We start from the raw sequence: 19,669 nt of genomic DNA, 5'->3' as shown, positions 1-19,669 counted from the left end.
GAGGGGGGAAGCAGAGACATCACTTTGACAACAAAGGTCCATATAGTGAAAGCTATGGTATTTCTAGTAATTATGTACAGATGTGAGAGTTGAACCATAAAGAAGGTTGAGCACCAAAGAATTGATGCTTTTGAACTGTGGTGTTGGAGAAGACTCTTGAGAGTCCCTTGGACAGCAAGGCAATCAGACCAGTCAATCCTAAAGGAAATCATCCCTGAATATTGGAAGGACTGATGCTGAAGCTGATGATCCAGTACTTTGACTACCTGATGTGAAGAACTGACTGATTGGAAAAGATCCTGATGCTGGGAGAGATTGAAGGCAGGAGGAGAAGGGGCTGACAGAGGATGAGACGGTTGGATGGCATCACCAACTCAATGGACATAAGTCTGAGCAAACTCAGGGAGATAGTGAAAGACAGGAAAGCCTGGCGTGCTGCAGTCCATGCGGTCGCAGAGTCAAACATGACTGAGCAACTGAATATCAACGAGGTGAACTTTTAGTCCAATTGAAGACACAAAACATATATGAAACAACTGGAGGCCAAAGAGGTAAAACAATATACAAAATTATATCATGAACAGTCATACAGTTTCCATTTCTGCCTTTAATAGTCTTTGGAAGATGTGGGCTCCATCCCTGGGCCAGGAAGATCTCCAACCCACTCCAGTATTTTTGCCTGGAAAATCCCATGGACAGAGAAGCCTGGTGGGCCACAGTACATGGGATCACAAACAGTCGGACCGGGCTGAAGTGACTTAGCACACAAGTACAAATCTATTAAGTCCTTTAAAGGAGGTAACATGGTACTTGCTGCTGGGTTCTATAAAGTGCATAATTTACATCTATTTCCCTGAGAAAGTGATTATTGAATCAAAAATTTAAAAACCACTAAGGGTGAAAGGGTCAACAGGCTATGTGGGGATAGCGCTTTTAAACCAAGGAGAAAAGTGTGTGCAAGACCCCATGGCGAGAGAAGAATAGGGGATATGAGTTAGGATTTGAGTCTAACAGTCCAGGGTTACGGTAATAGTCCTCTGGAGGAAGGTGGTGGTGGTTGAGAAGAGAATCCATTGAGAAAACAGTCATAATTGGAATCTTGAAATAAATGAATGATTGGGAACCCTTTTGTAATGCAAATATGCGTTCCTTTCCCTTCTTAATATTCAAATATGTTAGCTTTTTGCAATGCAAGACACAAAGTACAAAAATCTAAGCTGAGTGGATGTTACATTTCAGAAGTAATGTATTATTTGTAGCAGTTCACCATAATATAGGGCTTCCCTTGTGGCTCAGCTAGTAAAGAATCCACCTGCAATGCAGGAGACCTGGGTTCGATCCCTGGGTTGGGAAGATTCCCTGGAGAAGGGAAAGGCTACCCACTCCAGTATTCTGGTCTGGAGAATTCCATGGACAATCCATGGGGTTGCAAAGAGTTGGACACGACTGAGCGATTTTCACTTTCACCATAATATAATCTGATAATGGTACTGGAAAAACTTCTCCATACTGTTGCTGAACTCAGGTTCACCTGCTCCTCGCTAAAGAATCCAATACCAAGAGACAAGTGTCAGGTAAAAGGAAGACAGTTTATGGAGGAGGATGGCAATCCTGGGGAGAAGGTGGATCCATGAACCCAAAATAATTCCGGAGTTTGCTCAAACCTATGTCCATTGAGTCAGTGATGCTACCTAATCATTTCATCCTCTGCCACCCCTTTCTCCTTTTGCCTTCAATCTTTCTCAGTATCAGGGTCTTTTCCAATGAGTTAGCTCTTCACAGCAGGTGGCCAAAGTATTGGAGCTTCAGCATCAGTCCTTCCAATGAATATTCAGGGTTGATTTCCTTTAGGATTAACTGGTTTGATCTCCTTGCTGTCCAAGGGACTCTCAAGAGTCTTTTCTAGCACCACAATTCAAAAGCATCAGTTCCTCAGTGCTCAGGCTTCTTTATGGTCCAACTCTCACACCTGTACATGACTACTGGAAAAACCATAGCTTTGATTATATATACTTTTGTTAACTTTAGAGAAACTTTAAAAGGGAAGGGGGACAGATAAAGGGAAGGTACTGAAAAAGATTCATGGTATCCTGCTAGTCACTTTTGAAAAAAGCACAGACTTGTATAAAAATATATGCTGGGTTTTGCACAGACTCTCTGGATAGATGTTCCAGACACTAAAAACAATGATTGCTTCTGGAAAAGGGCCATTAAGGATTGGGGAGCAGGGGGGGTGGGATTCAAAAGCTGAAGGAAGATTTACTTTTCACTGTATAGCTTTTAGTACTATTTCCCTTTTTCTTTGCTAACCATGTTCCTGTACTCCATCCTTAAAAAAATTAAAATGTTTGGGTAATAAAGTAAAAAGATTCATTGTCCTTTCTGAGCTCAAATTCAAATCTCTGAGATAATGTATTTTTTTAAGGAAACTACAACACAATGAAATAATTATACTGATTTGCTAGAAGGAGGACTCATACTCAGGGCTGTCAGATTTTAGTTCAGTCTCTGCCACTAACTAGGTATAGGCAGATCACTTACGATTTTCACTTGTTTATTTGGGGGCAGGGAATGGACTAAACAGCCTTTGGAATTGTTAAAGTCAATGCTCAATCACTAGTGGCTGATTGGTCAATATGTATTTATTAGGTCCATATTTATTATTGCTTTTAAATATTTATTAAAATGGAAACAACCAAAATGTCCATCAATAGGAAGCAAGTGAAATTATGATACATCTATTCAATGGAATACTGTGTTCATAAAAAAAGAAGAAAAGGAAGCTCTTTAACACCCAAAATAGAAAGATCTCTGAGATACATATTAAGTTTTAAAAAGCAGGTAAAGAAACACTAGAATGTATAAGCACTTTGTGTTTATAAATGATATATATACAATGAATGCATTATATATATGCTTGAATGAAAGGGTTTATAAGAAATCAGTAACATTTTTAAAAATTATGTATTTATGTATGTAATTATGTATTTATTTTTAAATCATGTATTTATTTTAAAATATTTACTAAATTATGTATTTGTGTATTTAAATTGTTTATAATTATGTATGTATAAAGTATGTATTTATTTTAAATTATGTGTTTGAATTACGTATTTATTGGATGCACTGGGTTCACTGACGCTGCACTGGCTTTCTCGAGCTGCAGTGCTCAGGTTTCTCATTGCAGCAGTTCCTCTTGTTGCAGAGCACTGCACCTAGGGAGTGAGAACTTCCGGAGTTGTGGCACGGGCTTAGTTGCTCCGCGGCATTTGGGATCTTCCTGGACCAGGGATCGAACTCGTCTCCCCTGCACTGGCAGGCAGATTCTTAACCACTGGTCCACCAGGGAAGCCCCTAATAACATTTTTGATGTCTATCAGTAGCAATGTTCTGAAGGTTGAAGGGAGGCTTTAATATGTGCTATTTTATGCTTTTTGGATTTTGCAATATGGAATTACATTACCTAGTCAAAGATTTAAACTTTAAAAACTTGTTCATCCTATGAAACGTTTTATTTCTATGTCACTTTTTAAAAATTGAAGTCTAGTTGATGTATGATATTATGTTACAAGTGTACAACATGGTGATACTAATTAAGGTTATACTCCATCTAGAGCTGTTATAAAATATTGGCTGTATTCCTTGTGCTGCACAATATAGCCTTGTGGCCTATTTTACACATAATAGTTTGTATCTCTCGCTCCACCACACCTTGTCTCGCCTCTCCCCACTGGTACCCGCTAGCTTGTTCTCTGTATCTGTTTCTTTTTTGTTATACTCACTAGTTTGTTGTGTTTGTTTAGATTCTACATACAGCTGATATCATACAGCATTTGTTTTTCTCTGACTTATTTCACTTAGCATAATGCCCTCCAAGTCCATCCATGTTGTTCAAATGGCAACATTTTATTCTTTAATGGCTGAGTAGTATAAAAATACTTCTTTTAAACCGAGGGTAAGATAAACCAGAAGAGTCTAGTGTTTTCACTTTATTGTATGTTTACTGATTGATTCATACATGTATGTTTTTAGTAAGATTTGTTTCTTCTTCATGTCAAGGCCTGTGTGGAGTCCTGGCTGGGGGTGCAGCTCTGCTCTAGGTAGCCAGTCACTTGGGGACCCAGTGTTTGTAAAATACCTGAGTACCTGTATTTACTAAGATGGTTGTAAAGTTGTTTCTATTTTTCCTTCAAGGTGACTATCTGCTTCTCAGCATTGGTGGCGCTTGAGGGTCACTAATCACAATTCTTAAGAACCAACTCTATTTACCCAAGATAAAATCCAATCATACTAGTATTGATTAGCCTCTGCAAGATAAAAGGCTCTTCTGCAGGTTCCTGAAATGTGCGTATGTACACACACTCTGCCCTCCAAGAATGTCCTTTGCACTTACTTGGTCCCTTATTCTGCACTACATTAAAGTTGATTTTTCTCTGAATTCTTAACTATAGCTCTTGAATTCTTAAAACAACTCTGCTGAGACTTCCCTGGTGGTCCAGTGGCTAAGATTCCACACTCCCAATGCAGGGGGCCTGGGTTCGATACTTGGTCAAGGGACTAGATTCCACATGTTGCAACTAAGACCTGGTACAGCCAAATAAACAAACACTCAATAAAATTAAAAACAGCAACAACAGCAAAACAACTGTGCTTACCTGGTGCATTTTATATACAGAAGCTCAGCTGTTGCATATATTTATTACTTAAAAATAAATCTCTATATATTAAATGGTTTATAAATTGCTGGTTTAATCCAATTATTCTTTTTGGATTGTGGTCAAATACACAAAGTTTTGGTGGTGCTAGGGGTAAAGAACCTGCCTACCAATGCAGGAGACATAAGAGACACGGGTTCTGTCCCTGAGTCAGAAAGATCCCCTAGAGGAAGGCATGGCAGCCCACTCCAGTATTCTTGCCTGGAGAATCCCATGGAAAGAGGAGCCTGGTGGGCTACAGTCCATGGGGTTGCAAAGAGTTGGACAGGACTGAAGCAACTTAGCACGCAGGCATGCACACATATAATTTACCATCTTAAACCATTTTCAAATGTACAGTTCAGTAGTGTTAAGTACATTCACACTGTTGGACAACCGATCTCCATAACCCTTTTCATCTGAAATTCTGTACCCGTTAAACAACTGCCCACCCCCGCCCCCCACTATCCCCAGACTCTGGAAACCATCACTCTTCTTTCTGTCTCTGTGAGTTTGATTCTCTGACATGAGAAACCTTATATAGGTGGATTCACACAGCGTATGTCTTGTTGTAACTGGCTTATTTCACTTAGCATAATGTCCTGCCATTATTCTTTTTTCCAAGTTATCTGCCATGCATAAAGGCTTCCAGCTTGGGTTAATTTTTAAAAATTCTGAACACATAAATACTGAAGCATGGGACAGAAAATGGGAAGAAATATAAAAACAACTAACACTTTTGGAAGGTTTGATAAAACATACCATGCCACGTACTTTTGCTTGTAATTGGAAATCTAAAAAAAGAAACTATCCCTATATTAGAGCATTCTTGCATAAATAATCCAATGATACAAAGGAAGAACATAAAAGGAGAACAGTCCCACATGAATTTTAATTATCATTAATCAGTTCAGTTCAGTCACTCAGTCGTGTCCAACTCTTTGCGACCCCAGGAACCGCAGCATGCCAGGCCTCCCTGTCCATCACCAACTCCCGGAGTCCACCCAAACCCATGTCCATTGAGTCGGTGATGCCATCCAGTCAGCTCATCCTCTGTCATCCCCTTCTCCTCCTGCCCTCAATCTTTCCCAGCATCAGGGTCTTTTCAAATGAGTCAGCTCTTCACATCAGGTGGCCAAAGTATTGGAGTTTCAGCTTCAGCATCAGTCCTAATGAGTATTCAGGACTCATTTCCTTTAGGATGGACTGGCTGGATCTCTTTGCAGTCCAAGGGACTCTCAAGAGTCTTCTCCAACATCACAGTTCAAAAGCATCAATTCTTCGGTGCTCAGCTTTCTTTATAGTCCAACTCTCACATCCATACATGACCACTGGAAAAACCATAGCCTTGACTAGATGGACCTTTGTTGTCAAAGTCTCTGATTTTTAATATGCTGTCTAGGTTGGTCATAACTTTCCTTCCAAGCAGTATCTTTTAATTTCATGGCTGCAATCACCATCTGCAGTGATTTTGGAGCCCAGAAAAATAAAGTCAGCCACTGTTTCCACATCTATCTGCCATGAAGAGATGGGACCAGATGCCATGATCTTAGTTTTCTGAATGCTGAGCTTTAAGCCAACTTTTTCCCTCTCCTCTTTCACTTTCATCAACAGGCTCTTTAGTTCTTCTTCACTTTCTGCTATAAGTGTGGTGTCATCTGCATATCTGAGGTTATTGATATTTCTCCCAGCAATCTTGATTCCAGCTTGTGCTTTTTCCAGCCCAGCGTTACTCATGATGTACTCTGCATATAAATTAAATAAGCAGAGTGACAATATACAGCCTTGACATCCTCTTTTTCCTATTTGGAACCAGTCTGTTGTTCCATGTCCAGTTCTAACTGTTGCTTCCTGACCTGCATACAGGTTTCTCAAGAGGCAGGTCAGGTGGTCTGATATTCCCATCTCTTTCAGAATTTTCCACAGTTTATTGTGATCCACACAGTCAAAGGCTTTGGCATAGTCAATAAAGTAGAAATAGATATTTTTCTGGAACTCTCTTGCTTTTTTGATGATCCAACGGATATTGGCAATTTGGTCTCTGGTTCCTTTGCCTTTTCTAAAACCAGCTTGAACATCTGGAAGTTATCATTAATATATGCAATCAAATCAGCAGTTTTAAATCCTTGGGAAAAAGGGAAACTCCTGCTATTTAAAACAAGTGAACATACAAATTGTAATACATTGATTGTACTAATCTTTCTGATAGCTTGATGAGGCCATACGGTATCCTTAAAAAAGAAGCCACATTTTTCAATGTCTATTTCTGTGGGATTTGTCCTTATATCTTTACCCAAAGTGTGTGACATTATTTTCCACTTAGAATGCTGGAATGCTTTCACAAGAGAAATCTATTTTAAAAACTAACTTATTTTAAAACAAAGTTCATTTGGGCTATTCAACAAACTGTTCATTGGCACAGTTTATTATGGCTTAAAATTCTGATAATGTCTTTATTATCTGAGGCTGGAACATTCTCCCCAACCCTGAAACGTATACTTGGCAGAGGCAGTCTGGTTACGTTTGCTGGTCTGAGATAGGTCAGGACTCCAGCTGGAGGTTTCCAAAATGAGGCGAAGGTAAGTATTTGTGCTTTTACAAACTTGGTGTTGAAATCTGGAGGAATACTGGTGGGTTCTGGAAAGAAAAAAGCAATTTTGAGATGAGAGTGGAACAAAAAATTTAAAAAGTTGTTGATTTTCATTCTCTCTGGAAGTAGAGCTTTAAATGGAGAACTAAGCCACAGACTGATCCAGGGTATTACAGCTTGTTATAACTAACAGGCTTAAGAAAAACGCTCATTAATAACTATTGCTTGCAGGGAAAGCATATCATATATACTTTATAACAAATTATACATTAATTATATATCAATTCCAGCTTCTCCATTTATATGACATTGAAAGAATTACATAACCCTCCAAAATCAAATCTCCTTTGCTTAAAGTAGAGATAAGAGTGGTGCCTGTCTCTGATTGTTGTGACAAATGAGATAAAGCCTGTAAGTTACTTGGCACAGTGGGCAATGTATGAACACCCAATAAATGCTAGCTACTATTATTAACAAATTCCCCGTGTGTGTGTATGTGTGTTGATTCCAAATTATACAAAATGGGAACACAAAGATGAATAAAACAAAAGTGAATGAGATCCTCATGGTCTAGTGGAGAAGTGACTACTACTATTTAAGAGGTAGTGAATCTGGGACTTCCCTGGGGGTCGAGAGGCCAAGACTCCACGTTCTCAAGTAGGGGGCCCAGAATCAATCCCTGGTCAGGGAACTAGATCTCACATGCCACAACCAGAGATCCACTGCAGCCAAATAAATGTTGGTGTGGTGTTTTTTTGTTTTTGTTTTAAGAAGAAAAAAAAGAGGCAATGAGTCATCTGAGGATCAAAACAAGATTTTTCTTCAAGCATTTCATGAATTATAGCATAATTTTTTTTTTTATTCTAGATCAGGGTTTCTCAACCTCACACTGATGATGCGGGATAGTTCTGCGCTGCGAGGGGCTGGCCTGAGCAGCCTAGGGTCTGGCAGCACATCTGGCCTCCACTCACCAGCTGCCAGCAGCGCCTCTTCCCAGTCTCCACACCTGCTCTGCTGTGGGCTGTGGCTGTGAGCCTCCAAGACCAAGCCCAGGCACCAGTTTCTACTCCTGCTCTCCCCAGAGCTCCCAGGGCCTGCCTGCCTGGCCAGCGGTCTGCTCAGGGCCTGAACGCTACCACCTGAGCACTCTAAACTCCGCAGTCGGCAGATGGCAGGCACCCAATGGTGGAATCGCAATCGGGGAGTCAGGGACTGGGCAGACCAGCTCTCCTCTGGCCAGCAGATGACAAGGAGATGGGCCGGGTTCTCCGAGAGGAGAGAATGCACCCTGGGACCTGGGTGTCACTGGGGCAGAGTGAAATACAGCATGTTGCCTGCGAACCTGACTGGCCAGGCCAGTCTCCCTCTGCCTTAGGCCAGCTGCTCTTGGTCAGGTGGGTGATTCCAGCTGAGGCAACTGGAGTCAAAGCAGCTGTACAACCCACCCCCCAGTGAGTGGGAATGGGGGTGGGGGTGGGCTGGAGCAGTTACTCTCTTGTTATATAAGCAGCCACGTAATAGCCCAGATTTTCCCTTTTGACCCACCGAGCCTAAAATATTTACCATCTGGGCTTTTATAGAAAAAAATATTGCCAACCTCCATTTTATTTTATTTATTTATTTTTCACCACATGGCATGTGGGATCTCAGTTCCCACCAAGGAAGTCTCAGCCTCCATGTTAGATAAGTACTCATCCTACTGTCAATATAAAGAAATGTATCAAAATGGTGTCAATCCTACCTGATGGTATCTTGAGACAGGAAGACAAGAGCATAGCCATTTTGGAAAAGGACCGGGCAAGGGCCTTGAGAAAAACAGGCCTTATGAGCTAAAGAACAAACGCCCCAGGGGTCTGGGGCTCAGAGACAAAAAACCGGGCCAGCGGGAATGAAAGATTAACTTCATCTCTATTACACTAAGGAGTACACCTAGTTGCCACAAGACAAGAAGCTCAACTATAAATTGTAACCTTATCTGTTCCTGTGCTTTCTTACAGAAAATTCTCATGCATTTCTTCCCCTCACAGAAGCACTCCCTATTCCGGAGCAACCTGCTGATAACCAAAGAAGGTTGACGACTTCTGGAAGTCATCAGTGCTCTATCAGACAAACCCTCCCTTTTGTCATAAAAGCAACTCACCCTTTCTACTCCAGGAGCTGAAAGTTTTGTTTTGTAGTTGTGTGTTTTTTTCTTTTCCACTTTTTCCTTTGTGTACAAGCTATCTCTTTTAATAAAAAGCTTTTCTTGGGACTTCCCTGGTGGTACAGTGGATAAGAATCCACCTGCCAATGCAAGGGACATAGGTTCGATCCCCAGTCCAGGAAGATTCCACATGACATGAAGCAACTAAGCTGGTGAGCCACAACTGCTGAAGCACCCACACCCAAGAGCCTGTGCTCTGCAACAAGACAAGCCACTGCAATACGAAGCCTGTGCACCACAACCGGAGAGTAATCCCCACTTGTTGCAGCTAGAGAAAGCCTGCACGCAGCAATGAAGACTCAGCACAGCCAAAACAGAAATACACACAAAAATAAGTAAATAAATTATATATATAAAAAAAGCTTTCCTTGCCTACGCTTCCCTTTCCTTGGGGAAACAATACTCATTTCTATGGTAGTGCTGTCCAAGAAGCTAGAAAGGGCCTGGCAACCACCTTTGTAGCCAAAGGAAAATGCTGTGCCCAAGTAAATAAGCACTGACAGTGTCTTCCAGGGTGAATACCCAAAGAGCCTACACTCCAGTCAGAAACTGTTGCGAACATCAAAGAGGGCTGTTTTCAGCTTAGAACTAGCTGGGAGAGAATTTAGCAATCATTCGCTAATTATTGGCCTATTGCCATTACTTTATAACGGAGCACGCAGGTAGAATTATGAACGCAATTACCCTTCTTAAAAAGCCAGCAAGGGGACTTCCTGGTGGTACAGTGGATAAGAATCCACCTGCCAATGCAGGAGAAACTGATTCGATCCCTGGTGCAGGAAGATCCCACATGCCACGGAGCAGCTAAAGCCCTTGTGCCTGTAGCCTGTGCTCTGCAACAAGACAAGCCACTGCAATGAGAAGCCTGTGCACTGCAATGAAGAGTAGCTCCTGATTGCCGCAACTAAAGAAAGCCCATGTAGGGCAACAAAGACCCAGAACAACCAAAAATAAATAAGCAATTTTTAAACAAGAAGGCCTGCAAAGATTTCTCACTTTCTCACCTCCCAATCTTGGAGTCCCAGGAACTCTTTTTTTCATGGTAAAGACTGCTTTATTGGTGGCGGTTAGTACAAGTCAATAAATATTGATCCCCCCAAAACTCAGTTATTTATCAGATAACTGGTTTCATGGTGAGCTGAACAGAGTTGAGCCAAGTGACTGCTGGGAGGATAAACTGAAGTCAATCCTGCTTCTTGGGAAATGAAGTCATAGTCAGTCGATATATGGCATAGGCCAGTCCATCAACTTTAAGAATCATGGTGGCTCTATACAGGAGGGCATCAGCTAGCCCACTTTTCAGATGCACTGGAATGCCATTACCTTCCTCAAACAGCTTTTGTTTCCCTGGAACTTTATGCTCAAACTGCCTGGGTAATCTGACGAAGAGCCAGCAGATTCCGAAGCATCTTGGCTCAGTTACTGCCCACTAACCTCGACAACCGACCACCAGGAATGAAAACCCCCAAGCACTCTTGACTACAGCCTCAGATTATCCTTTCCCAAGTGTGTCCCCAGCAGGTCACGGACTGTTAAACCTCTGAGTCTTTCTGTTGATTTTTCCCCATGCATGGAATGTTCTTTCCGTCTTCTTCATCCAATGGATACCTCTGGGTCTTCGTTGCTATGCACTGGCTTTAGATCAAAAATCCCTCACCCAGCCCACACCTCTATTCTGGAAGACCAAGTAGACTTGTGTTACAGCACTTGTTGTGTGTGTGTGTGTGTGCGCTCAGTCGCTCAGTCATGTCTGACTCTTTGCTACCCCATGGTCTGTAGCCCACCAGCTCCTCTGTCCATGGGGTTTTCCAGGCAAGAATACTGAGCAGGTTTGCTGTTTCCTCCTCCAGGGGATCTTCACTGTGTTAATTATTCCTAGATCTGCCACCCTTGATAAACACTGAGTGCTTGGAGAACAGGGGAAACTTATCTCTGAATCTCTAACACCTAATGGAATGCCTGGCACTTGATAGAAATTCAACAAATGCCAGGCCAATGAATTAATTATTTGAAAGGCTCTGCACGACAGTTCCTGTCAAAAATAAGGGGTAGACACCAGGCTACCCCTTCTCCTTCCTTGTCTAAAGTGTTCTTCTCTTTAAAGAACATGCTCTCTAAACTTTCTGATGGCAAGGTCTGCAACCTTTGTGTTTATATATGTTCACCATTATTCCTGGCACTTAGCAAACGCTCCTTCAAGAATTGTATGGAAAATTATTTCAATCATATGAATTAATGGGAAAATGATCTTTTTCAATAACACTAAATCTTTAACTTATGGAATTATTACAATTTGTTAGTGTTTTGCTGTTTAAAAAAAAGAAACCTAAATCACTGAATGTATTTCATTTTAGAATCCACAAGTCCAGATTGTATAAAAATCAAAAGAGCTAAAATGCTTTGCCCCTATGATTATCTATAGAATATATATGTGTGTGTGTGTGTGTGTGTGTATACCTAGAAACTTACACATTCTCTTAAAGGTGAATTGGAGAAAACTGCAAGGAAATTAAGGGTTTGACTTCCATCTAATACTCAGTTGTATTTCACGTCAGAGATGAAACCAGTCAATATGAAATAAGGATGAACACCTTCTGGAATATGTTGGTAGCACGTAAATAAGGAGCATTAACATAATCTCAAAGTATTGCTCTGCTCCATACTCTTCCTCCTTGCACCCCCTCAAGGAATTTATCACACGGGGTTAGAGACAAAGACCAGTATACTGACACTCGGCACTTAAACCACTGAGAAGCAGGGTCACCAATTTTGACCTTCACATGATCTCTTCTATTGTTCTAATTGACAAGGGGTCAGTTGGGAGTTCAATGAACCTCCTCCTCAGCTGTCTTAACCATAACATTCATCTCATAGGTCAGCATAAAGGGTCGTGTGATTCAGTACACATATCCATATGTGTACTATGGTACATAAGTGTATATGATTTAATACAAATAACAAAATGTTTTCCAAATCTCAGAATCTTTCCAAGATTCAGGCCATGATTAATTTTTACCTTTATGTTGACTCATGTAAAATAATTTTAGTTAAGTAAGTGGATTTCAAAAAGCAACCATCACTATTGGAAAGAAAGAAATTAATAATACTGGGCATAGATAGAAGTTATCCACTAAAATAACTTTGTTAATATGAATGGTATTAAGTCCTAGCTGGGTGCAGGTATTGCCCACCAAAGCATCACAGAGGTGTTAGAGATCAGTAACCCCAAACTAAGGACATTCTCCTTCATATAATCAAAAAGATTGAAAAAGAACTGAAAAGATCTTCTCCACCAGAAGGCTCACTGCTATTTGTGCTGTGTCCTGTACCACCTAAACTTATCTTGTTTCAGAAACTTGTACCTTCACACCCCCCCCAAACCTTAGAACTCCTGAGTGAAGGTAATTAACACCCTCCAGCTGGTAGAGCCATAAAGCCTTAACAATTCATCCACTCAGAGCACTAGGTTTCAAAAACCTACCTAAGTTCAAATAATCAAATCCCTGAAGGAACAGGTCACTTCACCTCCAGTAACTTTATGTGTCTGAACAGAGGCAGTTGAGGAAACCACCAGAACACGGACCTGGAAACAGTTAAGGAATACTGCAGGTATTCCTCCTAAATCACTTACTTGGCGGAGGCCTGAGGGCCACTCAGAGAGCTGGGGTCTGCTTCTGTGCTAGATGGAGCGACTCTTCCTCTCCTGGGCCAGGGTGGGGACCAGCCCGGAGGGCTCTGACTGCTGGGCTTGAGCAGCTGGAGCTGGAGACTGAGGAGGCAGGGCCGCAGCATCAGGACGGTCCTGACTTAGCTCCTGGTCCGCTGGTGGCGGGGTCTCAAGAGCAACTGGCTCTGTGTGAAACTCCTGGGCAGATGGAGGCTGGCTTGGTCTAATTTCCTGGACTAAAGAGGTGCTCTGGGAGGCCTGCTGGGTGTGATACACGGTCTGAAGCTCCAGAATAGCCTGGGCCACCTGAAGGTCCACAGGCTGGGTCTGCAAAGACTCGGTGGGCAGAACCTGGAGCAGAGAGATGGTGGACAGACTCGACGACTGGGAGGCCTGAAGAGGTGGTGGTCCAGTTTGACAGACCTCCAAAAGATTCTGAAGCTGACGCTGAGAGGTCATAGGCACCAGGGGGTGGCCCTCAGAGGCCACAGGCGCCAGGGCGTGGCCCTCAGAGGCCACAGGCGCCAAGGGGTGGCTCTCAGAGGCCACAGGCACCGGGAGCTGGTTCTGAGAGGCCGGAAGCACCAGGGGGTAGCTCTGAGAGACCCTAGGTACCAGGGGCTGGCCCGGAGAGGTCCTAGGCACCAGGGGGTAACTCTGAGAGACCCTGGGCACCAAGGGGTGGCCCTCAGAAGCCACAGGTACCAGGGGGTGGCCCTCAGAAGCCACAGATACCAGGGGGTGGCCCTCAGAGGCCATAGGCACCGGGAGCTGGCTCTGAGAGGCCGGAAGCACCAGGGGGTAGCTCTGAGAGACCCTGGGCACCAGGGGGTGGCCCTCAGAAGCCACAGGCACCAGGGGTTGGCCCTCAGAGGCCACAGGCACCGGGAGCTGGCTCTGAGAGGTCACAGGCATCAGGGGGTAGTTCTGAGAGGTAAGTATGGTCAGAGGCTGACTTGCAAAGGACAAGGAGACAACAGGCAGGCTCTTAGAGGCAAAGACCACCTGAGGCTGAGTAGTAGAAGTCAGGGGGACAGCAGGCTGTCTTGTAGAAGCAAGAGTGACTGCAGGGGGCTGGCTTGTAGAGGAAACTACAGCTAAGGAAACTACAGACTGGCTCTTAGAAGTCAGGAGAGGTGGAGGCTGGCTAGTAGAGGCCAAAGGGGCTGCAAGTTGGCTCTTAGAGACAAGAGTCACTGCAAGGGGCTGGCTCGTAGAGGCCAAGGCAACTACAGGCTGGCTCTTCGAAGTCAGAATAGGGGCAGTTTGGCTCATAGAAGCCAAGGAGACTACGGGCAGGCTCTTAGAAGTCAGGATGACTGGAGTTGGAGGCTGGTCCAGAGGAGACGGTGTGAATGGCTGCACCAGACTGGTCGACGGTCCCTTAACGAACTTTGGGAGACTAGCCTCACGGCCCAGGTCACCAGCATCGGGCACCTGGGAGCAAGCTTCCTTAAAACTTTTGATAGCTTCGGGTTTGGGGAGATCCTTGCTGCCAAAGTCCTGAGCCTCGCCCTTCTCCGCGGCCCCTTCCTCCCGGTCTTTGTCTTGGTCTAGCTGGTTTTCGACCTGGCCCGTGACGGTCATATCCAGAGCTGTCTGCCCTTCCAGGAACCTCTGGCGTAGCCGCCGCCGCCGCCGCCGCATCCGCATAAGGGTGCTGGAAACGCTGCCTATGGTGAAAGTGAAGCGGTTGTTGATGGTCTGGCTCAGGACTTCCAGCGTGGATGCGGAGGGCAGGCGGTAGGGGCTGTTCAAGGCCTCTTCAGAAGACAGTTCGATGTTACCGCTGTACCAGAAAGTCCACCAGAGGAGGCTGAGGAAGATCATGCTGGCACCCAGGTAGAGGAATATGTCATAGTAGTGCAAACGGGAGAAGACCCCGGTGAACAGCGTGGCCGCGCCCACCGTGTCGAAGGTGACGCCCAGCCAAAAGAAATGCTTGCAGCGGCCCAGGCACGACCGCTCCTTGGTCTTGGCGACGTGGTTAACCGAAACCTCCATGAGCTCCGACTGTCGCCGCCGCCGCCGGGTCCGCAGAAGCTACCAGGTAAGCGGCGTCGCCACAGGCGGGCAAGGGCCGCTGGGTCGCCATGGCGACGCGTTGGGGGCGCGCCAAGAAGGAGGCAGGAGGAGAGTTCGGGAAAGCTCGGCCACCACCCACCTGCGCGTAGAGAGGAAAAAAAAAAAAAAAATGGCGTCACCTCAGAGCCGGGCGCATGCGCAGTCTGCCCCACCCATCGCCCCGCCCCCAACCCGGGCCGCCTTCTCCCCATGCGCAGTGCTTCCTCCGCATTCTCCAGTCGCGTGTGCGTGTGCCGCCTAGGACCTTCGAAGAACCGAGCGTTCACCTCACGTGCTCGGTGTCCCCGCCGTAGGAAGACGTATCTACATTCTTTCCCTCGAGCCCCCGCCTTCCAGAACGGGGGCGAAATCCTGAAGGAGAGCAAAGGGCAAGGACTCTTGCAGTAACTTCCACTTCCCAGCTAGGAATGCGGCTTGGTGTCAGGTGCTACCACTTTCAGAGTTAAAGGCTTTCCCTGGTTTTGGTGAAGACGTGGTTAGGGTCTGTAGATAGATATCTTAATTCGGACCTTAGCTATTTGCCTCTTAGTGACTGGGCGATTACTTGCTTGCCTAGAGATCAGACCTAGAGGTGAATTCCCCTGCCCCTCCCCCGTCTTTTAAGTTTTTTCTGTTTTAATTTTCCTTCCAATTTTTTTTAGTTTTGTTTTGAGTTTTATTTTGGTGGGATTTTTTTTTTTTTTTTTTTTTTTGGGCCACTCTGTGAGGCATGTGGGATCTTCCTCTACCAAGAATAGAACCCTGCCCCCCCTGCAGTTGAACCAGTGGGCCACCAAGGAAATTTTAATTTTCCTTATAGTGTTAAATTAGTTGAAAAAATATTGAAAAATTGGTGTATTTAATTTACTTGTTTTGAGTTTATTGTAGAGTATTTGTAACAAAACCAGAATTTGTTACAATTTTACATTCTTGGTCTTAATGGAAACAAACATCAATAATAGTATTAAAATACACTTCTTAGTGTATCTTGTTTAAAATGGAAAATTGCCGCGTTTTACAATTTTTCAACATAGTAACTCATTAACATCTTCCCCCCCACCCCACCCCTAGCTGCACCCAGGGGTTTATGGGATCTTAGCTCCCCCACTAAGGATTGAACCCAGACCCTGACAGTGAAAGCACCAAATCCTTACCACTGAGCTACCAGAGAAGTTCCAAACCACAGGATATTTTTGAGAAAATACATTTTTTAAGTTATTCTTTTTATGGAAGAAATGTTTGCTTTACTTCCTGATAGTAAAAAGTAGTTCTTATATAGGAGCACAGATCAAAGACTTTCAGCAGTGGATTGTTGAAAATCAATGGTGTGGCGAGTCCTTGATATGAGGTAGGGATTAGGTAATTGTAACAATATAGTTTCTCAGAGAAAGCCATTTTCACACCCCAGATTAGTATTTTTTTCTTTATTAAGTCAATAACTTAATGAACTTATTGATTCCTTTATTGGCTGGGAAGGCGTTCATCAACCAGAAGAAAAATGAGCAACTGCTTGTTAACTTTCCAGTAGCTAACATGATACTACCTGGATTTAAATTTCAGAAATAATAGATTTCTTTTACATGATAATGCCTTTTAGTTGAAAGGTGTTGGTCTCTCTTTGGTTTTACATAGTGCTAATATACCATGGGGTCATGAAAGAGTCTGACACGACTTAGCGACTAAACAACGAGAAATATACCGTGACAAGATGTTACATACTTTAAGCTGCACTTTGAAAATTGCAGTATGTAGTTGATTTACAATGTTAATTTCTGCTGTATAGCAAAGTAATTCGTATGTATATCTGTCTGTATATGAAAGTGAAGTGAAAGTCACTCAGTCGTGTTTGACTCTGTGACCCCATGGAATATACAGTCCATGGAATTCTCCAGGCTAGAATAGTAGAGTGGGTAGCATTTCCCTTCTCCAGGGAATCTTCCCAACCCAGGAATCGAACCCAGGTCTCCCACATTGCAGGCAGATTCTTAACCAGCTGAGCCACAAGATATTTTATATTCTTTTCCATTATGAATAGAAAAGACAAAGAAACCAGAGATCAAATTGCCAACATCCGATGAATCATAGATAAAGCAGAATTCCAGAAAAACATCCACTTCTGCTTTGTTGACTGTTTCTGCTTTGTTGACTACACTAAAGCCATTTTCAGCTTTTGTGAATCTACTGTAGGGTTTTGCTTTGTGTCTACCATGAGGCTTGCACATGAGACTTGCCCATAATGTCCTATAGATATAACCGTCTATTTTATGCTGATAGCAGTTTAATTTCAATTGCAGACAACTCTTCCCCCCTACTTCCACCTTTTATCTTTCTGATGTCATAATTTATCTTTATTCATTATTTTTATTATCATTATTCTTTATATTTATTCATTATTATTTATTCATTAACAAATTATTATACAAATTATTATAGCTGTTTCTAATACTCTTGTTCTTTAACCTTAATAACAAAGGAACTCCCTTAATCTATCAGTGGTTTCTCAGCAGAAAACTTACATGCCAGAAGACAGTGGGATGATATATTCAAGAGTGCTGAAAGGAAAAAACAAAACCCCCAAGCAAAAGGAGCTAAGTGGTTAACACTTCATCATATCACAGTATTTAGATATTCTGAATTGACTGTATACTTACTTTTATCCGTATGTTGTATATTTTCACATGTTTTCATGTTACTAATGAGTATCTTTTCATTTCAGCTTGGAAACTTCCTTTCAGCATTTCTTATAAAGCAGGTTTAGTGGTGATGAATTGCCTCAGGTTCTGATTTTTCTGGGAAAGGCTTTATCTCACCTTCATTCCTGAAGGACAGATTTGCCAGTAAAGTACTTTTGGTTGGCAGGTTTTGTTTTGCTTTTTCCTTTGAACACTCTTGAGTGTATCATCCCACTGTCTTCTGGCATTTAAGTTTTCTGCTGAGAATCCGCTGATAGCTTGAAGGAGGTCCTTTGTAAGTTACAGGCTTTTTTCCCCACCTTCTTGCTGTGTTTAAGATTCTCTCTTGGTTTTTGAGTTTTGATAGTTTGTTTTTTTTTTAATGCGCCTTGGAGAGGATCTCTTTAAGCTGACTTTGTTAGGTGACCCATGAGCTTCACAAAATTGGATACCCAGATCGCTCCACAGATTTAGGAAGTTCTCAGACATTACTTCTTCAAATAAACTTTCTGCCTTCTCCTTCTCTTTTCCTTTTGAAACTAATAATTTGGGAAATACTTCTTTTTTTTTTATGGATCCATGGACCACATAGGTTCCTTTCATTCCTTTCTCTTTGATCTCTAACTGGATAATCTCTAGTTTCCTATCTTCTATCTCACAGAATCTTCTATTGATCCATCTGTGGTTGCTTTCGACTGCATTTTTCATTTCATTCATTGTATGCTTCAGCTCCAGAACTTCTGTTTATTTATTTATTTTGTCTGCACTGGATCTTCATTGCCATTGCTGCATGAGGGCTTTCTCTAGTTGCAAACAAGCAGGGGCTACTTTCTAGTTGTGGTCCGAGGGCTTCTCTAGCTGTGGAGCACTGGCTCTAGAGTGTGTGGCCTTCAGTAGTTGCAGCATGTGGGCTCAGTTGTTGCTGCACCAGGGTTTAATTGCCCTCTGGATGTGTGGGATTTTAGTTTTCCAACCAGGGATCAAACTTGAGTCCCCTACATTGGAAGGTGGATTTAAACCACTGTATCACCAGGGAAGTGCCCAGAACTTCTGTTTTGTTCTTTTTTGTGATTTCTATGTATTTGTTAAACCTTTCGTTTTGTTTGTAGATTGTTTTCCCGATTTTACTGAATTGTCATTCTGTGTTTTCTTGAAACTCACTTAAGTTTCCCTAAAACAGCTACTCGAATTATTTATTGGGTGAATAGAAGATCTCAGTGTCTCTGGATTTGGTTACTGGCAGATTCTTGTGATCATTTGGTGGTGTGATGTTACCTTCATCTTTCATGTTCCTTGGAGTTTTGCTTTGCTAGTTTCACACGTAAAGTAGCAGTCATCTTCTCCAGTTTTTACTGCCTTGTGTTGGCTCTACTACATACCTACTCTGTGCTTCTTGCTCCCTCTTGTGGCAGAATTCTTAAGCCTCTATGTCTTCTGTGGATCCTGCAAAGTTCTGACAGTTTCTCTTTTGTTTTCCCAAAGATGGTGCTTTAGCTTTGGCACTGCCAAGCTTGTCGTCTGTCCCCGGCTCACAGATTGAGGCTGGCTTCCTGAGAGTTCTCACTAGCTGTCCACCGCAGTTTGCCCTCACTGCTGCTGTCAGGAGCACGCACAGGGACCTGGCCACAGAGGGGTCAGGTGGTGTAGGTGAGGCACCTGGAGCACTGAGGGCACCTGTGGGTCAGTTGGCAAGCTAGGCTTTCACAGCGACACATGGGCAGGCTTCCGGATGGAGTCCCGATGCAGCTAGTAGGATCTCAGAATCCTATCTCCATTCAC

General features: G+C 43.1%; 1 protein-coding gene and 1 pseudogene across 2 annotated transcripts; both read right to left on the bottom strand.

Moving 5' to 3' along the window:
- Window positions 1-6,660: 6,660 nt before the first annotated feature.
- On the bottom strand, window positions 6,661-15,362 carry LOC122701438 (SH3 domain-containing protein C23A1.17-like). 2 transcript variants are annotated; one of them, XM_043914381.1, is made up of 3 exons: window positions 13,685-15,362; window positions 13,119-13,654; window positions 6,661-7,331 (listed from the first exon to the last, which is right to left on the bottom strand). In XM_043914381.1, the coding sequence occupies exons 1-2, from the start codon at window positions 15,156-15,158 to the stop codon at window positions 13,167-13,169; spliced, it is 1,962 nt and encodes a 653-aa protein (XP_043770316.1). In that variant the 5' UTR covers window positions 15,159-15,362; the 3' UTR covers window positions 6,661-7,331; window positions 13,119-13,166. The 2 variants fall into 2 exon arrangements, with proteins under 2 accessions (XP_043770316.1, XP_043770315.1); XM_043914380.1 differs by having other exon boundaries at window positions 13,119-15,361.
- Window positions 10,366-12,156, bottom strand: LOC122701441 (annotated as a pseudogene).
- Window positions 15,363-19,669: the final 4,307 nt, after the last annotated feature.

Source organism: Cervus elaphus, chromosome 10 (assembly GCF_910594005.1).
Source record: "Cervus elaphus chromosome 10, mCerEla1.1, whole genome shotgun sequence".
Lineage (NCBI taxonomy): Eukaryota > Metazoa > Chordata > Mammalia > Artiodactyla > Cervidae > Cervus > Cervus elaphus.
Note: the sequence above shows the minus strand (reverse complement) of the source record. Positions and strands in the feature narration are given on the sequence as shown.